Source organism: Rhinatrema bivittatum, chromosome 3, assembly GCF_901001135.1.
Source record: "Rhinatrema bivittatum chromosome 3, aRhiBiv1.1, whole genome shotgun sequence".
Lineage (NCBI taxonomy): Eukaryota > Metazoa > Chordata > Amphibia > Gymnophiona > Rhinatrematidae > Rhinatrema > Rhinatrema bivittatum.
The window spans coordinates 253,241,451-253,260,595 of NC_042617.1; the positions used below are offsets into that span (position 1 = coordinate 253,241,451).

The following is a 19,145-nucleotide window of genomic DNA, read 5'->3' on the forward strand; positions in this document are numbered from 1 at the left end:
CACGGAGATCAAGGGCAACAGATATTTGTCTTTGCGGTAATGGCATTTAAGCCACGGTAATCAATACATGGCCTTAGGGATCCATCTTTCTTCGCAATGAAGAAAAATCCTGCTCCGGCAGGAGATGTTGATGGTCGAATAAACCCTTTTGCAAGGCTCTCTTGGATGTACTCCGTCATAGCTTTGGTCTCAGGAAGTGACAGAGGGTAGGTACTCCCAGGAAGGAGTTCGAAAGGGCAGCAAACCTTCGAAGAGGTGGTAGAAGGTCTGCTTTCTACTTCGAAAAGACATCTTCAAAGTCTGCATAAGGAGCGGGTATACCTGAGGAGGTGGTCGCCAAAGGAACTGTAGGAGGTGGCACCACCTTTTGTAAAAAAGTCTGATGGCAAGTGGAACCCCATTCCACCAGCTGGAGCGACCCCCAATCAAATTGAGGGGAATGACATTGGAGCCAAGGTAGTCTTAGGGCTACCAGGTGAATGAATTTTTCTAAGACCAGAAGTTCAATTTCTTCAACATGGAGGGTGCCAGTGAGGACTTGGACTGGCTCAGTAGTCAAGGAGATTCGGCCAGGTAATGGCTCACCATAAATCGAAGCAGTGCATAAGGAAGTTTCCAAAGGACGGGTATTTATACCCAGAAGTTGAACTAGACCCTTAAGAATAAATTTCCTCCTGCTCCGGAATCCACCAGAGCAAGTACTGGAAAGGACCGGGAGTCCGAAGTCAGGGTAACCGGTAAGGACAGTTGAGGGGCTGGTGACATTGCGCCCAAGTTCAGGACCCCTACTGAACTTAGGCAGGGTAGTTTCCCGGACGGACTGGGCAGTCCTGTAGGTGATGGCCTGGTGCTCCACAATTCAGATATAGGCCTGATTGTCTCCGCTGGAGGCACTCTTTCGGGGATAGCCGCCCAAGGCGTAACTGCATGGGTTCTTCCATTTTGGCCACAAGGGGAGCCCTACCGAAAGTAGGGCTAGTGGCCGGTGGAGAATGGGAGCAAACCCGAGAGGGCCTTCTGGATATCCGATTCTCCCGGTGGTGCTCTTGGAGACGATGATTTATTTATTTATTTATTTATTTATTTATTTATTTATTTAAAAACTTTTATATACTGGTATTAGTATGCATACATCATACCGGTTTACAATGTAACTTTAAAGGCAGAAATTACAATGAACAGGGAGGGCGAACAAGGAGGAGTATACAAAGAGCAGGAGGTGGAGGAATTAAAGCAATAAATAAAACTGCAACGGACTATTTACAGGAATATACAAGGCGTAGGCAAGATACTTGCGGAAGTCAGTGTACTTAATCAGGGTAGGCTTGTCGGAAGAGCCATGTTTTAAGTTTTTTTCTGAACTTGGCGTAACATGGCTCTAGCCTGAGAGTGGTAGGGAGGGCGTTCCATTGTTTAGGGCCTGCAATGGATAGTGCACGGTCCTTAGTAGAGGAGAGGTGGGCTTTTTTCAAAGGGGGAATGGAGAGGGTGCCTTTGTTGACAGTGCGAGTGGGTCGTTCAGTGCGTATAGGACGAAAGGGTTCATCCAACCAATTGGAATTGTGCGAGTGGATGGACTTGTGCACTATGGTTAGAATTTTGAAGAGAATTCGGGATGCGATGGGGAGCCAGTGGAGTTCTTTGAGTATAGGGGTAATGTGATCAGCTTTCCTTGAGTTGGTGATGACCCTGGCGATGGCATTCTGGAGCATTTGTAAGGGCTTGGTGGTGGAGGAGGGTAGGCCGAGGAAGAGTGCATTACAGTAGTCCAGCTTTGAGGAAAGGGTGGCTTGGACGACGGTGCGGAAGTCATGATAGTGGAGGAGGGGTCTGAGTTTCTTCAGGATGTGAAGCTTGAAGAAACCTTCTTTGAGGATGGAGTTGATCTGTTTTTTGAGATTGAGTTGTTGATCTATGATAACCCCAAGGTCTCTTACTGTGGGTTGGGGTGTTATGACGTTGAAAGCTGGATCGTTGGAGATCGGTGGTTTGGGAGGGAGGTGAGGAGAGATAAGGAGCAGCTCTGTTTTGGAGGAGTTTAGAGTGAGGTGGATGTTGGTGAGGAAGTCATTTATGTTGGCAAGACATGTGTTCCAGAAGGCAAGGGCATCTGAGAGAGAGTTGTGAATGGGAATGACTATTTGAACGTCATCTGCATAGAGGTAGAATTTGAGGCCGAGGTCTGTGAGGAGCTGACATAGAGGTGTGAGATAAATGTTGAAAAGAGTGGAGGAGAGGGAGGAGCCTTGTGGGACACCTTGAGACAAGGGGTAGAGTGTGGAGTTGGCGTTTCCTATCTTGACGGAGAACTTTCTGTTAGATAAGTAGGATTTAAACCATAGTAGGGCTAGGCCTGAGATGCCTATTTCGGATAGCCGGTTGATGAGGAGGTTGTGGTTGATGGTATCAAAGGCAGCTGAGATGTCGAGTAGGGCGAGGAGGTAACAGTTGCCTCGGTCCATGCCTATGAGTAAGTGGTCCGTGAGGGAGAGCAGGAGGGTTTCTGTATTGAGGTATTTACGGAAGCCATATTGGGCTGGATGCAGAATGTTGTTGCTTTCTAGATATTCTGTAAGTTGGATGTTTACAATCTTTTCCATAATTTTGGATAGGAAGGGCAGGTTAGAGATAGGGCGGAAGTTAGCGGGGTCTTTGGGGTCTAGTGTTGGTTTTTTTAGGAGGGGCTTGACAATAGCTTGTTTGAGAGCATCTGGGACAGAGCCTGAAGAGAGGGAGGAGTTTATGATGTCTGCGATGGGTTTGGATATAGTATTCGGGATGGAGAGGAGGGATTTTGTGGGAATGGTGTCTGAAGGGTGGGAAGCTGGTTTGAGTTTTCTGAGAATAGATTCCACTTCTTTAGCGGAAGTCAGGTCAAGGGTTTGGAGGGTGGGTGAAGTGGGGGAAGGTTGGAGGGAGGGGGAAGGGGAAGGTTGGAGGGAGGGGGAAGGGGAGGTAGATGGAGAAGGGTGTTGAAATCTGCGGAGGATGTTGGTGATTTTTGTGAGGAAATACTGGGCGATTTCTTCGCTCTTAGTGGAGGCATCATTCTCAGGGATAGTGGGCTGAGAGGATTTGGTGAGGTTGGCAACATAATTGAAAAGGGCTTTCGGGTTGTACATGTATTGGTGAATCTTAGCTGAAAAGTAGTCTCTTTTTGTTTTGAGGGTGGTTATTCTATATTGGTGAAGGGTAGTTTTGAAACTTGAGGTGAGTTGAGGTGAGGGGGCTTTACGCCAGCTTCTCTCTCGCTGCCTGAGGGTATTTTTTAGGGATCTTAGTTCAGTCGTGTACCAGGGTTGATGATTTTTTGTGGGTTGGGTAATGTTACGTCTGGAGATGGGGCATAGTTTGTCAGCAATTTCAAGAGTCATGCTGAGCCAGGATTTGATGGCAGTCTCTGGACTGGAGCAGTCAAGGCTAGTGGAGGTGTTGGAAATGGCAAGAGCCAGTTCATCTCCAGAGCAGGGTTTCCTGAAGGTGAAGGTGGTGTTGTTTGAGGGAGTGGGGGTAGTGGGGAAGTTAAGGGGGAGGAGGGCTTTTATGAGGAAGTGGTCGGACCAAGGTACAGGGGAGCAGGTGGGGGGTGGGATGGTAGGAAGCAGTGGTTGATGAATATAAGGTCAAGGGAGTGACCAGCTTGGTGGGTGGGGGAGGCAACAATTTGTCTAAGGCCTAGAACTTGGAGTGCAGTAAGGAATGCCTCACAAGAAGGGGTAAGGGGGGTGGCATCGACATGGAGGTTGAAGTCTCCTAGTATGATGGAAGGGATTTCAATGTTTATGTTGGCAGATAAGAATTCAATTAAGGGGGAGGGGTCCCGTTCGATGGATCCAGGAGGGGCATAAATGAGACAAATTTGCAGTGAGGGGACTTTGAAGAGGCCAATTTCTAGCTTGGAGGGTGATGTGGTGTGGGAGAGTTTGAGATTAAGGTGTTTCTTGAAGGCTAGGAGGATGCCACCTCCTCTTTTCTTGGGTCTAGGAATGGATAGGAATTCGTAGGATTGTGTAGGTAGCTGGTTCAGGAGGACAATGTCTGTTTCTTTGAGCCAGGTTTCCGTGATCGCACAGATGTCTGGCTTGGTGTCAGTGAGGAGGTCATTTAAGATGGGGTTTTTTTTTGGAGAGTGATTGGGCGTTGAACAGAATGATGGAGAGGGTAGTGAGTCCAAGGAATTGGTTGAGGGGGGTAGTGAGGATAGGGAGGAGGGATTTGTAGGGGGGGTGGGACGGGGGGGATAGGAATGGGGGCGTCTGTTGTGGGGGAGGTGGATGCGGTTGATGTGTTGTGTGGTCATGGTGGGTGAGTAGGCAAAAGGAGGAGGGAGGGAGAGGGAGTAGGTAAAAAGGAAACTGAGAGGATATAGGGTAGTACAAGGCGGGGATTAAGGTATCAGGGAGTTAAAACTGAGGGAAGGGCACTGAGGGAAGGGCACAAAGCTGATTAGGTAGAGTAAGAGGTGTAAGTAGTGTACCATGCAGGTCAGACAATGCAGGTTATACAGCTTAGATAACATGTAGATAACATGCACATTAAACAGAATAGAGCAATTTAAGGTGTTAGGGGGAGTAGTCCAGTGGCTGGGAGGCAGGCTCATGGACACCTGTGAGAGGTGAGATAGGCACTTTGGGGAGGTGCCCACTCACTCCGAGGTCCTGGAGCCTGGAGCAGGGTGGTCCTGGAGCCGGATTGGTCTTGGCTGAGAGGCTGGCAAGTGAGCAGCGATACCTCAGGGTCAAAAGGGACTGCTGGGTGTGAAGGAGGTCCGTGTAGTACTTTAGGGTCTTCCAGGGTCCTTCAGGGCAGTCCGAAGGGGCTGCACGAAGGGGCGCTCAAAGGGGCAGGCCCCTTTGTCGCGCTCCTTCGGCGCGTGACGCTAGGCGCATGACGCCTGGCCTGGTTAGATGTTTATAGATGACTCTTTTCTGTGTCGCTCAACAGTGATGTCATCAATTCAGCCAGTCATCAATTCAGCCAGTCAGATAGATAAGATCCTCGAGCGAGGGAGAGAGCTCCTGAGCTGCCAATTCATCCTTCAGCTGTGGGGATAGTCCCAGGAGAGTTCTGTTGCTAAAATCCAAAATTCAATCGTATAATCAAATAGGCTCCTTTGGCCTTGTCGAAGATGTAGTAGATTAGTGCTTGCCACGGCATGCCGCCCAGGATCGTCAAAGGTCCGCCGAAACATGGCCACAAATCGAGATAATTCTTGCAGGAGTGAATCCAATTGCTCCCATAAGGGCGAGGCCCAAGTCAACGCCTTCCCCTCCAGAAAGGGCAAGATAAAGGTGACTTTCATAAGTTCATCTTGGAAGATGGAGGACTGCAGAGCGAACTGGGTGTAGCATTGGTTGATGAAACCTCTGCAGAGCTTGTAGTCACCATTGAAGCGAACTGGTAGAGCCAACAAGGTTCTAGGAGTGGAGGGAGACGGCTGTTGATGGGAGGAACCCAGTACTGGAACTGAATTGCCAGATTGGGCATCAAGCAGGGCATGCAGACACTCGATGGAGGAGGCCAGTGCCTCAAGAAATTGTTGTTGCTCTCATACCTTTGAAGCCAGGCCAGGAATAGCCTGGAGGGCACGTGGGTCCGCCGAGTCTATGGCCTTTGCAACCTGTTGCGCTGGAGGTGGACCCTTGGACCGAAGTGGGGTTGACACTACGCATAGGAAGGATCCTAGGGGTCCCCACCATCGGCAGGCAGAGTGGGCTGATGGAAGGAGGCCAGCTGGCGCTTCACCAATACCAGCCCTCGCTCCCCGCGGGTTGACCTTTGGTTACTGGGGCCAGCTGGGTTTAGGTGGGCCTCCGAATGTCATCGTCCATGGAAAGGTAGAGAGGTCAGCCCAAAGGCAGCAACAGCAAAGCTGGGAAGTCTTTACTGGATGAGGCGGAGCCCCGGAGACCCTGGCGCCAATAGAACCAAAGTCAGACAGGGGGCGTCCGAGCAGAACAGGCTGAAGCCTGAATAGGCCATGTCCAGGACGTAGACTCAATAGGCATCGTAGAGCAAACTGAAGTCAGGGCTGGCAGCAATCAAGGAGTGGTGGCAAGGCAAGGCTGAGGTCTGAGCGAGGAGAAGATCAATGGCTAGTCAGGCAAACGGAGGTCTGGGCTTGGAGAAGATCAGTAGCATGGTCAGGCAATGCAGAGGTCAGGGCTTGGGGAGAGGATCAGTAGCGTAGTCAGGCAATGCAGAGGTCGTGTCCAAGAAGTCAATCAAAAGAAGGGCTAGGAATCAGGAACGAAGGAAAACAGGAACTGAAACTTGCAGGGATCAGGAACCAGGGACGCAGGAGAATCACCAGGAGGCAACAAAGTACACGATCAGCATGGAGACCTGTTGCAAAGGCAACTGTCAGGAGCTGAGCCTGGTCTTAAATACCGGAGCTTCGGCGTCTTCATCATCCGGGGCCATGGCCAAGTTCTCGCCGCGGGCCCTTCATAAGCAACAGTGATGTGCGCGCGTGCCTAGGGAGGGTCGTGGCGCTGAATGTCAGCATCTCTCTGCGGGCCATGCGGAGAGGCCCATCGCAGAGCACAGAGGCCTGTAGCAGAAGCTGGAGCACCGGGGGTGGCCTGAGGATGGAGCCGGCGCCCCACTGCCACCAGAGACTTGGAACTAGACAGTGATGTGCTTAGTTTTCTTATGCTGGGTCGGTCTGGACATGGAAGGAGCAATGGATGGCCCGGGCCATTTTCTAAGATGGCGCTGGCCATCCATTGTTCCTATCATGTGACAGCAGCCAACCAATGGCACTGGTAGCCCTTGTCACATGGGAAGGGCAAAGGGCCACCAGCACCATTTTGATTGCTGGCAGCCGATGGCCTGAGAGCGGGAGATCGCTCCCGGGACCCCTGCTGGACCACCACAGATTTTAGGCAAGTTTTGAGGGGGGTCAGGAGGGTGGGGGGGGGTGTAATTAACTAAATTGTAATGGTTGGGGTGGTTTTTTTTTTTTTTTTTTTAAATAAAGGTGCCCCTCCCCCCACGCTAACCTGAACAACAAATTTTCCCCGAAGTTCGGGGAAAACCCGTCTCAGGATTCGGGTCCTCTGACCCATGCCGAATTGGACTATTTATTTGAAATTTTGCAATTCGGCAAAAATGATTGCACATCACTAGAACTAGATGCTGGATTTGGCAAAGAGAGGTGAGGGGGCCGGGCCATGTGTCTGCCGTGGCCGGCACACGCAACAGTTCCTTCCCTTCTCCTTTGAGTATCACAATGACACTTTTACACTTCCTTCTATCACTAACAAAGCTAAAAAAAATCTTGTTTTCCTATTTTACTGTATTTGCTATTTTTCTTTCATTTTGCTTCTTTGCTCTCCTGATTATTTTCCCAAATTCTCTTAGCTTTCTCAGGTATTGTTTCCTGCTTCCTCTTTCTGCAATGTCTTTAGATTTTTAGACAATTTATATACCGTCGTTCCAAATGAAGATCACAACGGTTTACAATAATTACATTCATACAATATGTCAACACAACAGGGATTAGTATAGATCTACATCTGCTGTGATTTTCTGGAACATGTTAATTAAAGGTCTGTCTTGTAATTGTATGTGGATATACTTATTTTGAAAGTTTGGTTGCTGTAGGATAAATGGTTCAGGAAATAACATGTACACAGGTAGACAGACAAAATGAATAAGTAAGCAATACTTAAAGGAAAAAATGCTAAAAAATGAATCCGTTGTACATAGCCATATATGCTCCCTCTACACTGGTTCTCAACTCCAGTTCTCTGGACCCAAAACAGATATGGTTTTCAAGATACCCAAAATGAAAATGCATTAGATATAATTGCATGTTTTGGTTTTGCTGATCTCTGGTTGGAGGCTATGAGGACTGGTGTTTAGACTTTGGATCTGGTCCAAAGTCTGAGGAAATCTAGCTATCAAATTTTAAGCTGAGACTACTCTGGTCAATATCTCAACAAGCTATTCAATTATATTGTCTTGGGTTTGCATCTATTTTGTCTCTTGCTGGGTTTATGGAATAAACAGCGTAGGCATAAAAACATGCTTTTCAATACCTGTACTTCAGCAAATCATTTTGGGTCCTAATGCAGATCTAAGTGCTTGTTTTTATATTGTGCAAGGCAACAGCCTGTTTACATTTGCATACCATTACATGTCTAATTTACACCAGTTTTCAGAGTGAACTTAAATGCATGCAATTTTGCTTTGAAAATTATCCCATGGAGACTACCTGCAAAAAGTTACACCTAGTGCTTTGTGTGGGGATGTTTTCAGGAAACCTATCTGCATAGAGGTCAAATTTTAAAGGGTTTAAGAGTCTAACTTTGTGAGTTAGGCTCCTAAATTTTGAAAATATTAGGGTTGAGATCCTATATTTAGGACCCTACTTATGCTAAGAGCATAAATTTAGGAACCTAAAAAGTAGGCAGCTAGTAGTTTAAAGACTTGCACATGATTAGTTAATTTTTTAAGGGAATTAACAGTAGGATTTAAGGTGGTGAAAAAAAGTTAGGAGCTTAGCACTGATTTTCAGAATTAGGCACCTAACTTAGGATCATAAATCGGTGGAAATGAATTGCAGGCCTAAATTTAGGATCCTAAAAAGATGATATTCATTCTGGACTGTTTGGTTTCCCATCAGTTCTATGAATTGTGAACTTTTTCTTCGTGAAAGCTACAAAAATGACTTCCTTATGACACAGTTAGTTCATTCCACAAAAACAACAAAATATTGTTGGAGGTCGATATTCAGCCATGGAGCAGCTAGTTAACCCCTAGATTCATCAAAATGCTATAATAATGCATGGATAACGCCCGTGGTAAGAAAAAGAGGCATGTTTATGTGATACTTCTATTTCACAGCTTACAAAATGCCCAGATATGCTATTACTAGTGAGTGAGAGAGAGAGAGAGAGAATATCTGGGGAGGTCTTCACAGTATTCAACTATTTATATCTCTATAGGAGGGCCAGCTAATAGCTCGAGGTGAGGTGTTTATGATGGTTTAGGGTTTAGGGGCCAGTTTTACATGCAGAGTGAGATGTGCGAACAGCACAGTATTCCTTGGTGAAGATTCGCTATCATTTGGAGTGAGGAAAGTCTCATAAAGATGAGATTTCTATTATGTTCTCTAGCCCTAGCTTGATAGACTCTATAACAGGGTACTATCATGCTAGGGTGAGAAAACATAGTAGAAATCTCAACTTTGTGAGGCTTTCCTCACTTCAAATGATGTCAAATATCTCTCACTCTCTTTCGCTCTCTCTTGCTCTCTCTATCCCCAATCCCATTCCTTCAAAAAATTTGCATTCGCACCATAACACGATTATCGCATGTGTTATGGCGTTAACGCCATAATGCATTTTGATGAATGACCCTAAAAGTTAGCTGGATACACTTGCCCTGCTGAATGTACCCAATGCTCTTAAAGTTAGCCCTACATTGCGACCAGAGTTAGCTACATAAGTTAAGCTGCTAACTCTGATTATCAGAGTTAGCTGCATAACTTATGCTGCTAATTCCATTCCTCCTAGAAATGCCTACCGCTTGCCTCTGGCCCACCCTCAATATGAATATCACCGTTTTGCCATTTAAACGGATTACTTGTTATATCTGACCACAGCATGGCTTTGTTTCATACAGTTAGAGGAATCAATACTTGCCTGTTGCTTCTCTTAGATACGAACTCTTCAAGAGCAGCTTGAGAATGGCCCAAACGCCCAACTTGCCCGCCTACAGCAGGAGAATTCCATTTTAAGGGATGCACTAAACCAAGCCACCAGCCAGACTGAGAGCAAGTAAGATAACATTCTGCTTCAAATATCGTAACAAGTAAATATAACTCAATTTTTAAGAGGTTTTTTTTTAATAACAATTATTATCGATAAAATACACGCTTTTTATAATATAACTTCACGCTTTTTGTAACAAAATAACTTATTTGTTGGGCAACAAAGTCAATTTACTGAGGTATCACTTACATATTAGTTATTGTTAATTTATATTAAATGACTGAAACAATTTTCTATAGACTAACAGGGCTGGAATTTTTCTCATGTTGCGATACAAGTAAACTACATTTAACAATATGGAAACAGGAAAGATCCAAAGCCTCAGAATTTGTATCCACGTTGGGGTAGATTTTTAAAAAATGCGCGTTCGAGTACTTTTGTTGGCGCACCAGTCGCAAACAAAAGTACGCTGGATTTTAGCAGATACGCGCGTAGCCGCGCGTATCTGCTAAAATCCAGGATTGGCGCGCGCAAGGCTGCCGATTTTGGGCAGCCGGCGTGCGCCGAGCCGCGCAGCCTGCCTCCGTTCCCTCCGAGGCCGCTCCGAAATCGGAGCGGCCTCGGAGGGAACTCTCTTTCGTCCTCCACTCACCTTCCCCTCCCTTCCTCTACCTAACCCACCCCCCCGGCCCTATCTAAACCCCCCCTACCTTTGTCCAGGGATTTACGCCTCCCGGAGGGAGACGTAAATCCACGCGCGCCAGCGGGCCGCTGGCGTGCCGAGACGCGACCCAGGGGCGGTTCCGGAGGGCGCGGCCACGCCCCCGGACCGCCCCGGGCCGAAACGCCGCGTCCCGCCCCCAAAACGCCGCGTCGATCGGCCCCGCCCCTGACACGCCCCCGACAAAAAACCCCGGGACTTACGCGAGTCCCGGGGCTCTGCGCGCACCGGCAGGCCTATGGAAAATAGGCGCGCCGGCGCACAAGGCCCTCCTCACATAAATCTGGGCGTAAATTTACGCGAGCATGGCTCTTAAAATCCGCCCCACAGTGAGCAACCCCAATGCATTGTTAAAAATGTTTGATATAAGTACATTCCCAGCTGTAAGCAGCTTTTTGATTATATCATTTAGGTGAAAAATAACCTGCAACTGGTAAAATTTCATAGCAACAGTACTCACATTGGGGCGGATTTTAAGAGCCCTGCTCGCCTAAATCCGCCCAAATCCAGGCGGATTTAGGCGAGCAGGGCCCTGCGCGCCGGTGAGCCTATTTTACATAGGCTCACCGGCGCACGCAGACCCCGGGACTCGCGTAAGTCCCGGGGTTCTCCGAGGGGGGCATGTCGGGGGCGGGCCCGGTCGTCGCGGCGTTTGGGGGGCGTGTCGGCAGCGTTTTGTGGGCGGGTCCGGGGGCGTGGTTACGGCCCGGGGCGGTCCGGGGGCGTGGCCGCGCCCTCCATACCCGCCCCCAGGTCGCGTCCCGGCGCTAGCGGCCCACTGGCGCGCGGGGACGCTAGCGGCCCACTGGCGCGCGGGGATTTACGCCTCCCTCCGGGAGGCGTAAATCCCCCGACAAAGGTAAGGATGGGGTTTAGACAGGGCCGGGCGGGTGGGTTAGGTAGGGGAAGGGAGGGGAAGGTGAGGGGAGGGCAAAAGAAAGTTGCCTCCGAGGCCGCTCCGATTTCGGAGCGGCCTCGGAGGGAATGGAGGTAGGTTGCGCGGCTCGGCGCGCGCCGGCTATACAGAATCTATAGCCTTGCGCGCGCCGATCCCGGATTTTAGCGGATACGCACGGCTCCGCGCGTATCCGCTAAAATCCAGTGTACTTTTGCTTGCGCCTGATGCGCCAGCAAAAGTAGGCCAAATCGCGCGGTTTGAAAATCTACCCCTTTATGCTCAGAAGACTAAAGGGCTTATTGCTTGATTTAACTCAGGAGGACTAGTGATGTCATAATCCCATGCTACCTTTGCTTTCAGCAGTAGCCGGTACCAACTGAAGCATTTTTGACACTTTAGGAAAATTTTTTTTTTTTTTTGCTTCCCTTGTTTATAGGCTTAGAAGTCCATATTTAGATGCATTTAGCCGGATAACTCACCAGTTATCCGGCTAAATGAATATTTAGGAACTTATCTTGCTAAATGTTAGCCGGATATCTTATTATCTGGCTAAAATTTAGCTGGATAACTTATCAGCGCTCCAGTGGTGTTTCGGGGAGGAGTTAGTTAACTGAATAAGTTATCTGGCTAACTCTGATATTTAGAGTTTACTGGATAACTTATCCAGCTAAGTCTGGTTGCCTCAAGGAATTGTCCTAAAGTGAGCTTGGTAAAGTTATCCTGATAACTTTAAGATAGCTGGCTATATTCACCCTTCAACCTCTCCCTAATCCCTCCCCCCTACTCCCCTCCCCTCCTCTCCTCCTCCCACTGGACATACCATGTTAATAACCGCCTAGGATAAATCTCTGTTTATGTATTACTAATATATTGTTTTTGTTGATTATATTTATCACTCTTCAGTTGTTATAGTTTAAATTCTGCCCTGTCTTCCATCTCCCATGTTTTACACTCCCTGTTTAATGTAACTTTACCTTCTACCTAGATGTTAATTGGTTTCCCCCTGTTCTATTGTAAACCGGTACGATAAGACTTGGTCTTGAGTATCGGTATAGTAAAAGAAGTTAAATAAAATAAAATAAATATTCAATAATGCGGCTGTACTATTGAATACCTCCAAAGTTAGCTGAATAGGTTTGACTGAATATATACTCCTAAATCTGCTCTTTTCTCAGAAGTGGTTATTACAGAAGGTTGCTGAATCAGCCTTGACATCTGAGTGATGTCATCCAGTGGTGCCAAACAAACCATTCTCTCCTAGCTGATAGAACTTTTGCTCGACTGAGCATGCTCATGTTTCCATGCGCATACTGCCTCAAGACAATCTACAATTGCTCTTAATTGAGCAGCTACAAAATACCACATTACAGGGAACCCCTAACCTCCACACCCCCCCCCCCCCCCCACTCCTTCTCTGATATAAAACTTCCTTCGCTAGTCTAGGAGGCTTTCACTTCCAAATAATTCTTAACAGTTTGCGCTGTTATCTATGAATTGATGTTGCTTGTACATCTATAGGGAGCATTTGAAATAAACAATTAAATCTTGGCAGGATGTTCATTTTTATTATTGCTATTCTTCTAAACCATGAAAAATCCCCTATCTCATCTGTGTAAATCTAAATCAATCTGCTTCAATAACCTCTCATAGTTCAAGCAAAATAATTGGTTCAACCTCATTTCAATTCTAACGGCCAAATATTTTACTCCTTCCTTTTGTTGTGATTCTGCCCTCATGGGCAGCCTCTTACCTTCTCTCTGCCTGTCCCGCGGCCTGGAGGCTGCAGTCCCCGGTCTTCCTTGCGGCTGGAGCCGCTCATCAGTCTGCCCTCTGTGGCTTGAGAGCTGCCGACAATACTGGGCTTATTCCTTGGCCCTGCCTACTCTTCGGCGTTTGCAGCAGCACGGCCGCTGGCCATGGTCCTGCACAAATTCCTGCTTCCTGTTCCTAAGGCGTGGGCCGTGCCTCTTCACAAGATTTAAAGGGCCCGCGACCGGATATGCTCCAGGCCCAACCTGATGACTGCTTCCTGTGTCAGCCCTATTAGAGGGCTTCACCTTCAGTCCTGCTTTGCCTTGCATTGGAGTTACTTGTCTCTGGAAGTCTCATCTTCCAGTGCTTCATCAGGTCTTCGTTCGTCGTTGGAGCTCCATGTCTCGTCTGCTTCCTGTGTTCGTGGCTTCCTGATGTTCCATGTCTTCATGTCCTGAAGTTCCTAGTCCAGGCTTCCTGATGTTTCACCTCCTGATGTCCCATTCTCTGCGTGGTCCATGGCCAGCCTTTCTAGGTTGTGTAGGGCACGCAATGGGACAGGGGGTCCACCCGTGTCGGTGGGCTGTGAAGGGCACCCTGAGAGACAGTGCCAATGTCCGAACCTTCCAAGCTTCTCGTCTCGTCCAGACTCTTCCAAGTTCCTCATCTCGTCTAGAGTTTTCCAAGCTCCTGGTCCACATCCAGAGTCTTCTCGTCTCGTCTTGGGTCTTCTGTGTCACAAGGCCTCTGTCTGCCCTCATCCTCAGTCCGGCCTGCTGCTTCTTGCTACCAACCTTGTTCACAGTCCCATTTGCTTTCCTGGAGTGAAGGGAGGGAAGTCCCAACCACTAACACCTTCTTCCCCAGGTAGAGGCCCCAGGCACCAAGAACATGAGGACCGAAGGAGTCTGCCTTGGGAGGGGGGCGCCAGGTCGGTCACAGACCCAGGAATTCCCTGCGAGGTAAGCGGTCAATGGGGCATTACTTTAGTATGGTGGACTCAGCAGAAAAAGATCCCTTCTATATAAGACTATATAAGTATATACATTTCTATATGATTATGTACATCGCTAATACGATGTCAAACAGCACACTTATCTAATTGTGGTTAATAGTCTCAGGCCACACAACTATATACATTTCTACAAGGTAGCAAGAACATTTAATATTTGACAATTTGGGGTTGTTGGCCCCTATAGTATACCACCATATAGAATAGAAGGGACCTCTTGCGTTCCCACTTAATTATCTTCACCCTTTTATCCCAGGTCTCACCCATGTAAAAGATGCAACTGGTGGGCTGTGTTGGCCTGGGGGGGTCCATTGTATCTAAACCACTGCCATCTCCTCGGTGCTGCTTCAGCTCCACTGAAAGGTCTGTGCCAATGCTGGGTCCACGACTCTGCCTCCAGGTCTGTCACTGGGGTCCACGCCCTCCAGGGAGACCCAAATCCACCTCCCGGAATGCTGCTAGTGTCCAAGCCCTCCTGGGGAACCCAACTGCATCTTGAGCTGACGCTGGAGCCCCCTTCCTCCTGGGGGACCACTCAATCTGCCACTGGGGTCCACACCCTCTTGAGGGACTGCTCGATCTGCTGCTGGGGTCCCCTTCTTCCTTGGGGACCGTTCCATCTCTGGTTCTGCCATTGTCCTTTGGTTCGTCTCCCTTGGTAGGAGGGTTTTCTCTGGCTTGGGTTTACAGCTCCACTAGACTCATGGCTTATTTAGTGTTCAGTGATTCAGGCCCTCCGCAGTCTCAGATTTCAGTGGTTTTAGCTCCACTAAGCTCATGGCCAGTCATTTGTTGTTGTTCAGTGTGGATGGATCATCTTCAGCCAGCGAAAAGGCCAAGACCCAGGCACAACCATGGAAAGAGAATATGTGCACACCCTTCCATCTTGCCTGGCCTTTTCATTAAATTCAATACCTGCACACATTATTGGAAGCTAATCTTCCTGGCACGAAACCATCTTGATCATCATGGATAAGAGAGGGCATTCCCGAACCTAATCAAAGCTCTAGCATTTTAGCTAGTATCTTGAGATCCACATTAATGAGGGGAATATGACTATAGGATCCATATAAAGTTGCAACTCTACCTGATTTCGCTAGAACTGTGATTCCTGCCAAGTTCGAATCAGCCTGAATATCATGATTATGCAGCAGTGAGTTAAACACAGATACTAATGGTTGAACAATAATGGGACACATACTTTGAGGAGTTTCCATCTACTCCTGATGCCTTTTCCTGCTTAAGCTCCTTGATCACGTTCTCCACTTCTAGCACCATTATTTCTTTATTTAAAGTCTCTAGAGCCCTATCTTCTAGGACCAACAGTTCAGCATTCTGCAGATAAATCTCAGTATCTTCTCCCTTAATCCTGTGTCTGTAGAGTACAATTCCTCATAAAATTGTGAGAACCTTTTGCTTATTCACTTGGAATCAACAATAATTTTTTCCACTTTAGCCTTTATCTTAAATATCTGGTTTTGCATCATTCTCTTTTTCAATTTCCTAGCTTAACCTTATATATCTGGAAAGCGATATCTATATATATATATATCCAGCAATTTTAATTCTTTTCTTATAGACTAGTAATTGTAATAAATGGTCTGATGGTGCCCTCTTGTGTTGAATTTCCACATTTTTCTAACTTTTGTAACAAAGCCAATCTCTTTTTCTCCCTCTGTTTTTTGATGAATGAAGCTCTAATATTAATTTTCCCTCTTGCCACTATTTTCAAACAATCCCATATTGTAATAGGGGACACTTCCCAAGTATCATTTTCCTGCAAATACTGATTGAGCTCCCTTCGTAACTGCTCACAAAATTCCTGATCCCCCAATAAGCTTTCATTAAGTTTCCAGTATTGCTTTCCAGTGTATCCCTCAGAGATGGATAACTCCAACCAAATGGTAGCATGGTCAGACCAATTGCTTGAATCAATACCAGTCTCCTGTAATTGGGATAATGTCTTGTCAATCAGGAAGAAGTCATTTCTAGAATATATTTTATGCACGTTAGAGTAAAAAGTATAGTCTCAACTGTCTAGGGAGTGTTTCCAAGATGGCCGCACGCTAGTTCCGGGAGCTCCAGACACTTTTGGAGTCCCAATATAAAAATTACTTTGCTGCAGAAATTTCCTGAAAATATAATGGGAAAAAGAAAGGGGAAGGCTAGATCTTACCCCGAAGCTGGCGAGATGTTACCTGTGACTGGCCCTATGGACCAACATGTCATCCGGAACCTGGAAAGTAGCTCTGAAGCGAAATCCTTGGAAGGAATAGCATGTGGTGTCCCAGCGCAGTCCATTCCAGATTTGGAGTCATCGTTATTGCCGGAGCCGAGTCGGGCTCCTCCACAACCTGCCCCCCCCCCCCCCCCCCCGTGGAGCGAGATGACGTGATTACTCAGCTCCCGTCGCAAGGAGAAGATCGAAGGCAGTCGGCTGCCTCTGCCTCAGCGTCGGGTGGAGCCATAATGGAGGAGCAAACACAAGGAGCGGTTAGCCAGACAGTGAACAGAGATAGACCTGGACTTCACCAAACGTTGAATCATGTTACTGCATCTCAGCAAATAAATACGGAGGTAACAACCTTTACATTATTAAGACCATCTCAAATAACTTTGGAAAATGAATGGGAAGCGTTAACCAAGCTTATAAATCAACTTTCATGCTATGTATCCCAGCAACAAGAACTAACTGGCCAGGTCAATGACATAAAAACTCAAATTATTGAGATAAAGGAACAAAATGAGACTTTAGAAACTAAAGAATCAAGTATGCAAAAGTCGGTAGATACTGTAATAAAGGGACATTCATATTTACAAAATAAGATGGAAAACCTTGAGAACAGCATACAACACTGCAATCTCAGGATACTGAATTTCCCAAAGAAAAAATTTGTCTCTCCTATTGAAATGCTCCGTAAATATTTTCTGGAGATATTAGCTATAAAAGAAGTGATGATTCCACCAATTTCTAAGGCTTATTACCTGCCCGTTAAGTCTTCTCTGCAAGTGAACATAAGACCTGAATCATCATCTTTAATAGATACCTCACATTTATCCTCTTTCCTGGAAAATTCAATTGAAGAAGTGAAAACCTCGACTTGGATTTTAACACTAGCATTGGACTCAGACAGAGAATTTGTTCTTAAAATGTTTTTTAGGAAAAGATATGCAGTATTTTTTGGGAAAAAAATCCACATGTTCCCAGATGTAGCAAAAACCACACAAGCGAAAAGAAAGCTTTTCTTAATGATGCGCCCAGCTGTAATAGGCATGGGTGCATCTTTTTGGTTGTATTTTCCCTGTAAATGTGTGGTGAAACACGCTGGGATAAAATATGTGTTTTTTGATCCCCTACAATTAAATTCTTTCGTGAATAGCAAAGTTAACCCAGATATCTCAGTAGCTAGAACCAGCTCTGAATAAAGTGTCCGACCATAGAAAGGAAATTTCACTAGCTATGTGACGGCCCATCCTATTATTTTTAGATAGATTTGATTTCCTACAGATTTTCATTGGAACTCCCCCTTATAATGTGGTCTGACAGGATAGTACAGGGAATGAATATAAAAGTTTATTATCCCTGCCAAAAAATTGTTTGTGATTTGTGATAAATTTTTGTCTCTGTATATCATTGCTTGTCAAGTTTATTCTTGATAACTGATTAAAAAAGTAATAAATAAAAGATAAAAAAAAAGTATAGTCTCTCTCAGATGGATGATAGAATCTCCACACGTCGGATAGTCCTCAATCAGTCATCAGAAATTTCAAGCATAGTCTGTTTCTTTGTATAAGAGATCCCACCCCCAGAATTATCCAAATATGGATATGATGTTAAATTAAAATTCCCTTCAATAATAATAATATATCAATTAAAAAATACCCCTTGTACCAAATTGGGTGCATACAAATTGAGCAACGTCTATAGTTGCTTATTGATTAGGATTTTATTGACCACATACCTCCCGTCAACATCCCTGATGACTAACTGTACCTCTGCCATCAAATACTTCACTATTAATATTCCCACTCCACTATATTTATTCATCCTACTAGCTGAAGACAAAAATTGCTGAAGCAAATGCTTAGATGTTAGTAATCGCCTGTATTTTTTCTTAAATGTGTCTCTTGGCAAAAGAAAATATCTACGTTAGCCTGCATTGCTTTCTTGAACAAAATCTGTCTCTTAAACGATGTATTCAATTCCTTAACATTCAGGGAAAATATTTTAAGCTTTGCCATTATTAATAGTCCCCCAAAACATTTTCACCATCCTAGCATTTTGTAATGAATCACACCATTCCCCTAGTAAGCCACATCCAATTTGCAACATATTCCCGTATGGACAGTACATTCCAAGACTCTTTGTTTCATTTGGTCAGAAACTAGTATAGGACAAATATCAAATTCCCTTCCCTTCCCCCTCTCCTTCCAACCCCCTCTTCCCTGCCCCTCCCTCCTCATTTTCTTCCTCTAAGAACTTCATCTTGAATGATGTCATCTACCACAGATGGCTCCCCACAGCCCCCTCCTTCATTAATAACATAATTCCAACTTCTTATAAAACAAACTCTTCCTTTTTCTGTAAGCTACAGCCAGCTTACGCCATTATTAAACTTTTTCAATTTAATCAAACTGAACAATCACATTGTTGCGGTCCTGGTCGCTAGTCTAGCGACCGGGTCCTTACCTTCATTCTCCCACTGGAGGCCGCGTCGGGGATCAGCGTTTTCTGGGCCTACCAGCCCGCTCTGCAGCGGAGTCTCCACGAGGGAGACGTCGCCGAGTCCCGAAACTAGCTCTGCCCCTCCAGGGGCACGCGCGCAAAGAAGAAGGGCCTTTTAAAGGTCCAGCACCCGGAAGCACCGGACAGCCCCCCCCCCAGATGACGTCAGACTCCGGCAGGGTACTTAAGGCTGGCGTCTGCCTGGAAGAATCGCCTTGCAATGAGGTTCCTCTGCTTAGAGTATCTAGTTGCGTTCCTGCTGATCCTGTGTTGGTTCCTGCTGTTCCTGCTCCTGCTCCAGCTGTTCCTGCTCC

General features: G+C 46.4%; 1 protein-coding gene across 4 annotated transcripts in view; it reads left to right on the forward strand.

Moving 5' to 3' along the window:
- The window catches only part of RRBP1 (ribosome binding protein 1), a 263,651-nt gene that overhangs the window by 151,556 nt on the left and 92,950 nt on the right, over positions 1-19,145 (forward strand). For all 4 annotated transcript variants that reach the window (XM_029594481.1, XM_029594479.1, XM_029594480.1 and 1 more), the window contains exon 6: positions 9,670-9,788. In XM_029594481.1, the coding sequence (XP_029450341.1) occupies positions 9,670-9,788 (119 nt within the window). The remainder of the gene's footprint in view (positions 1-9,669; positions 9,789-19,145) is intronic.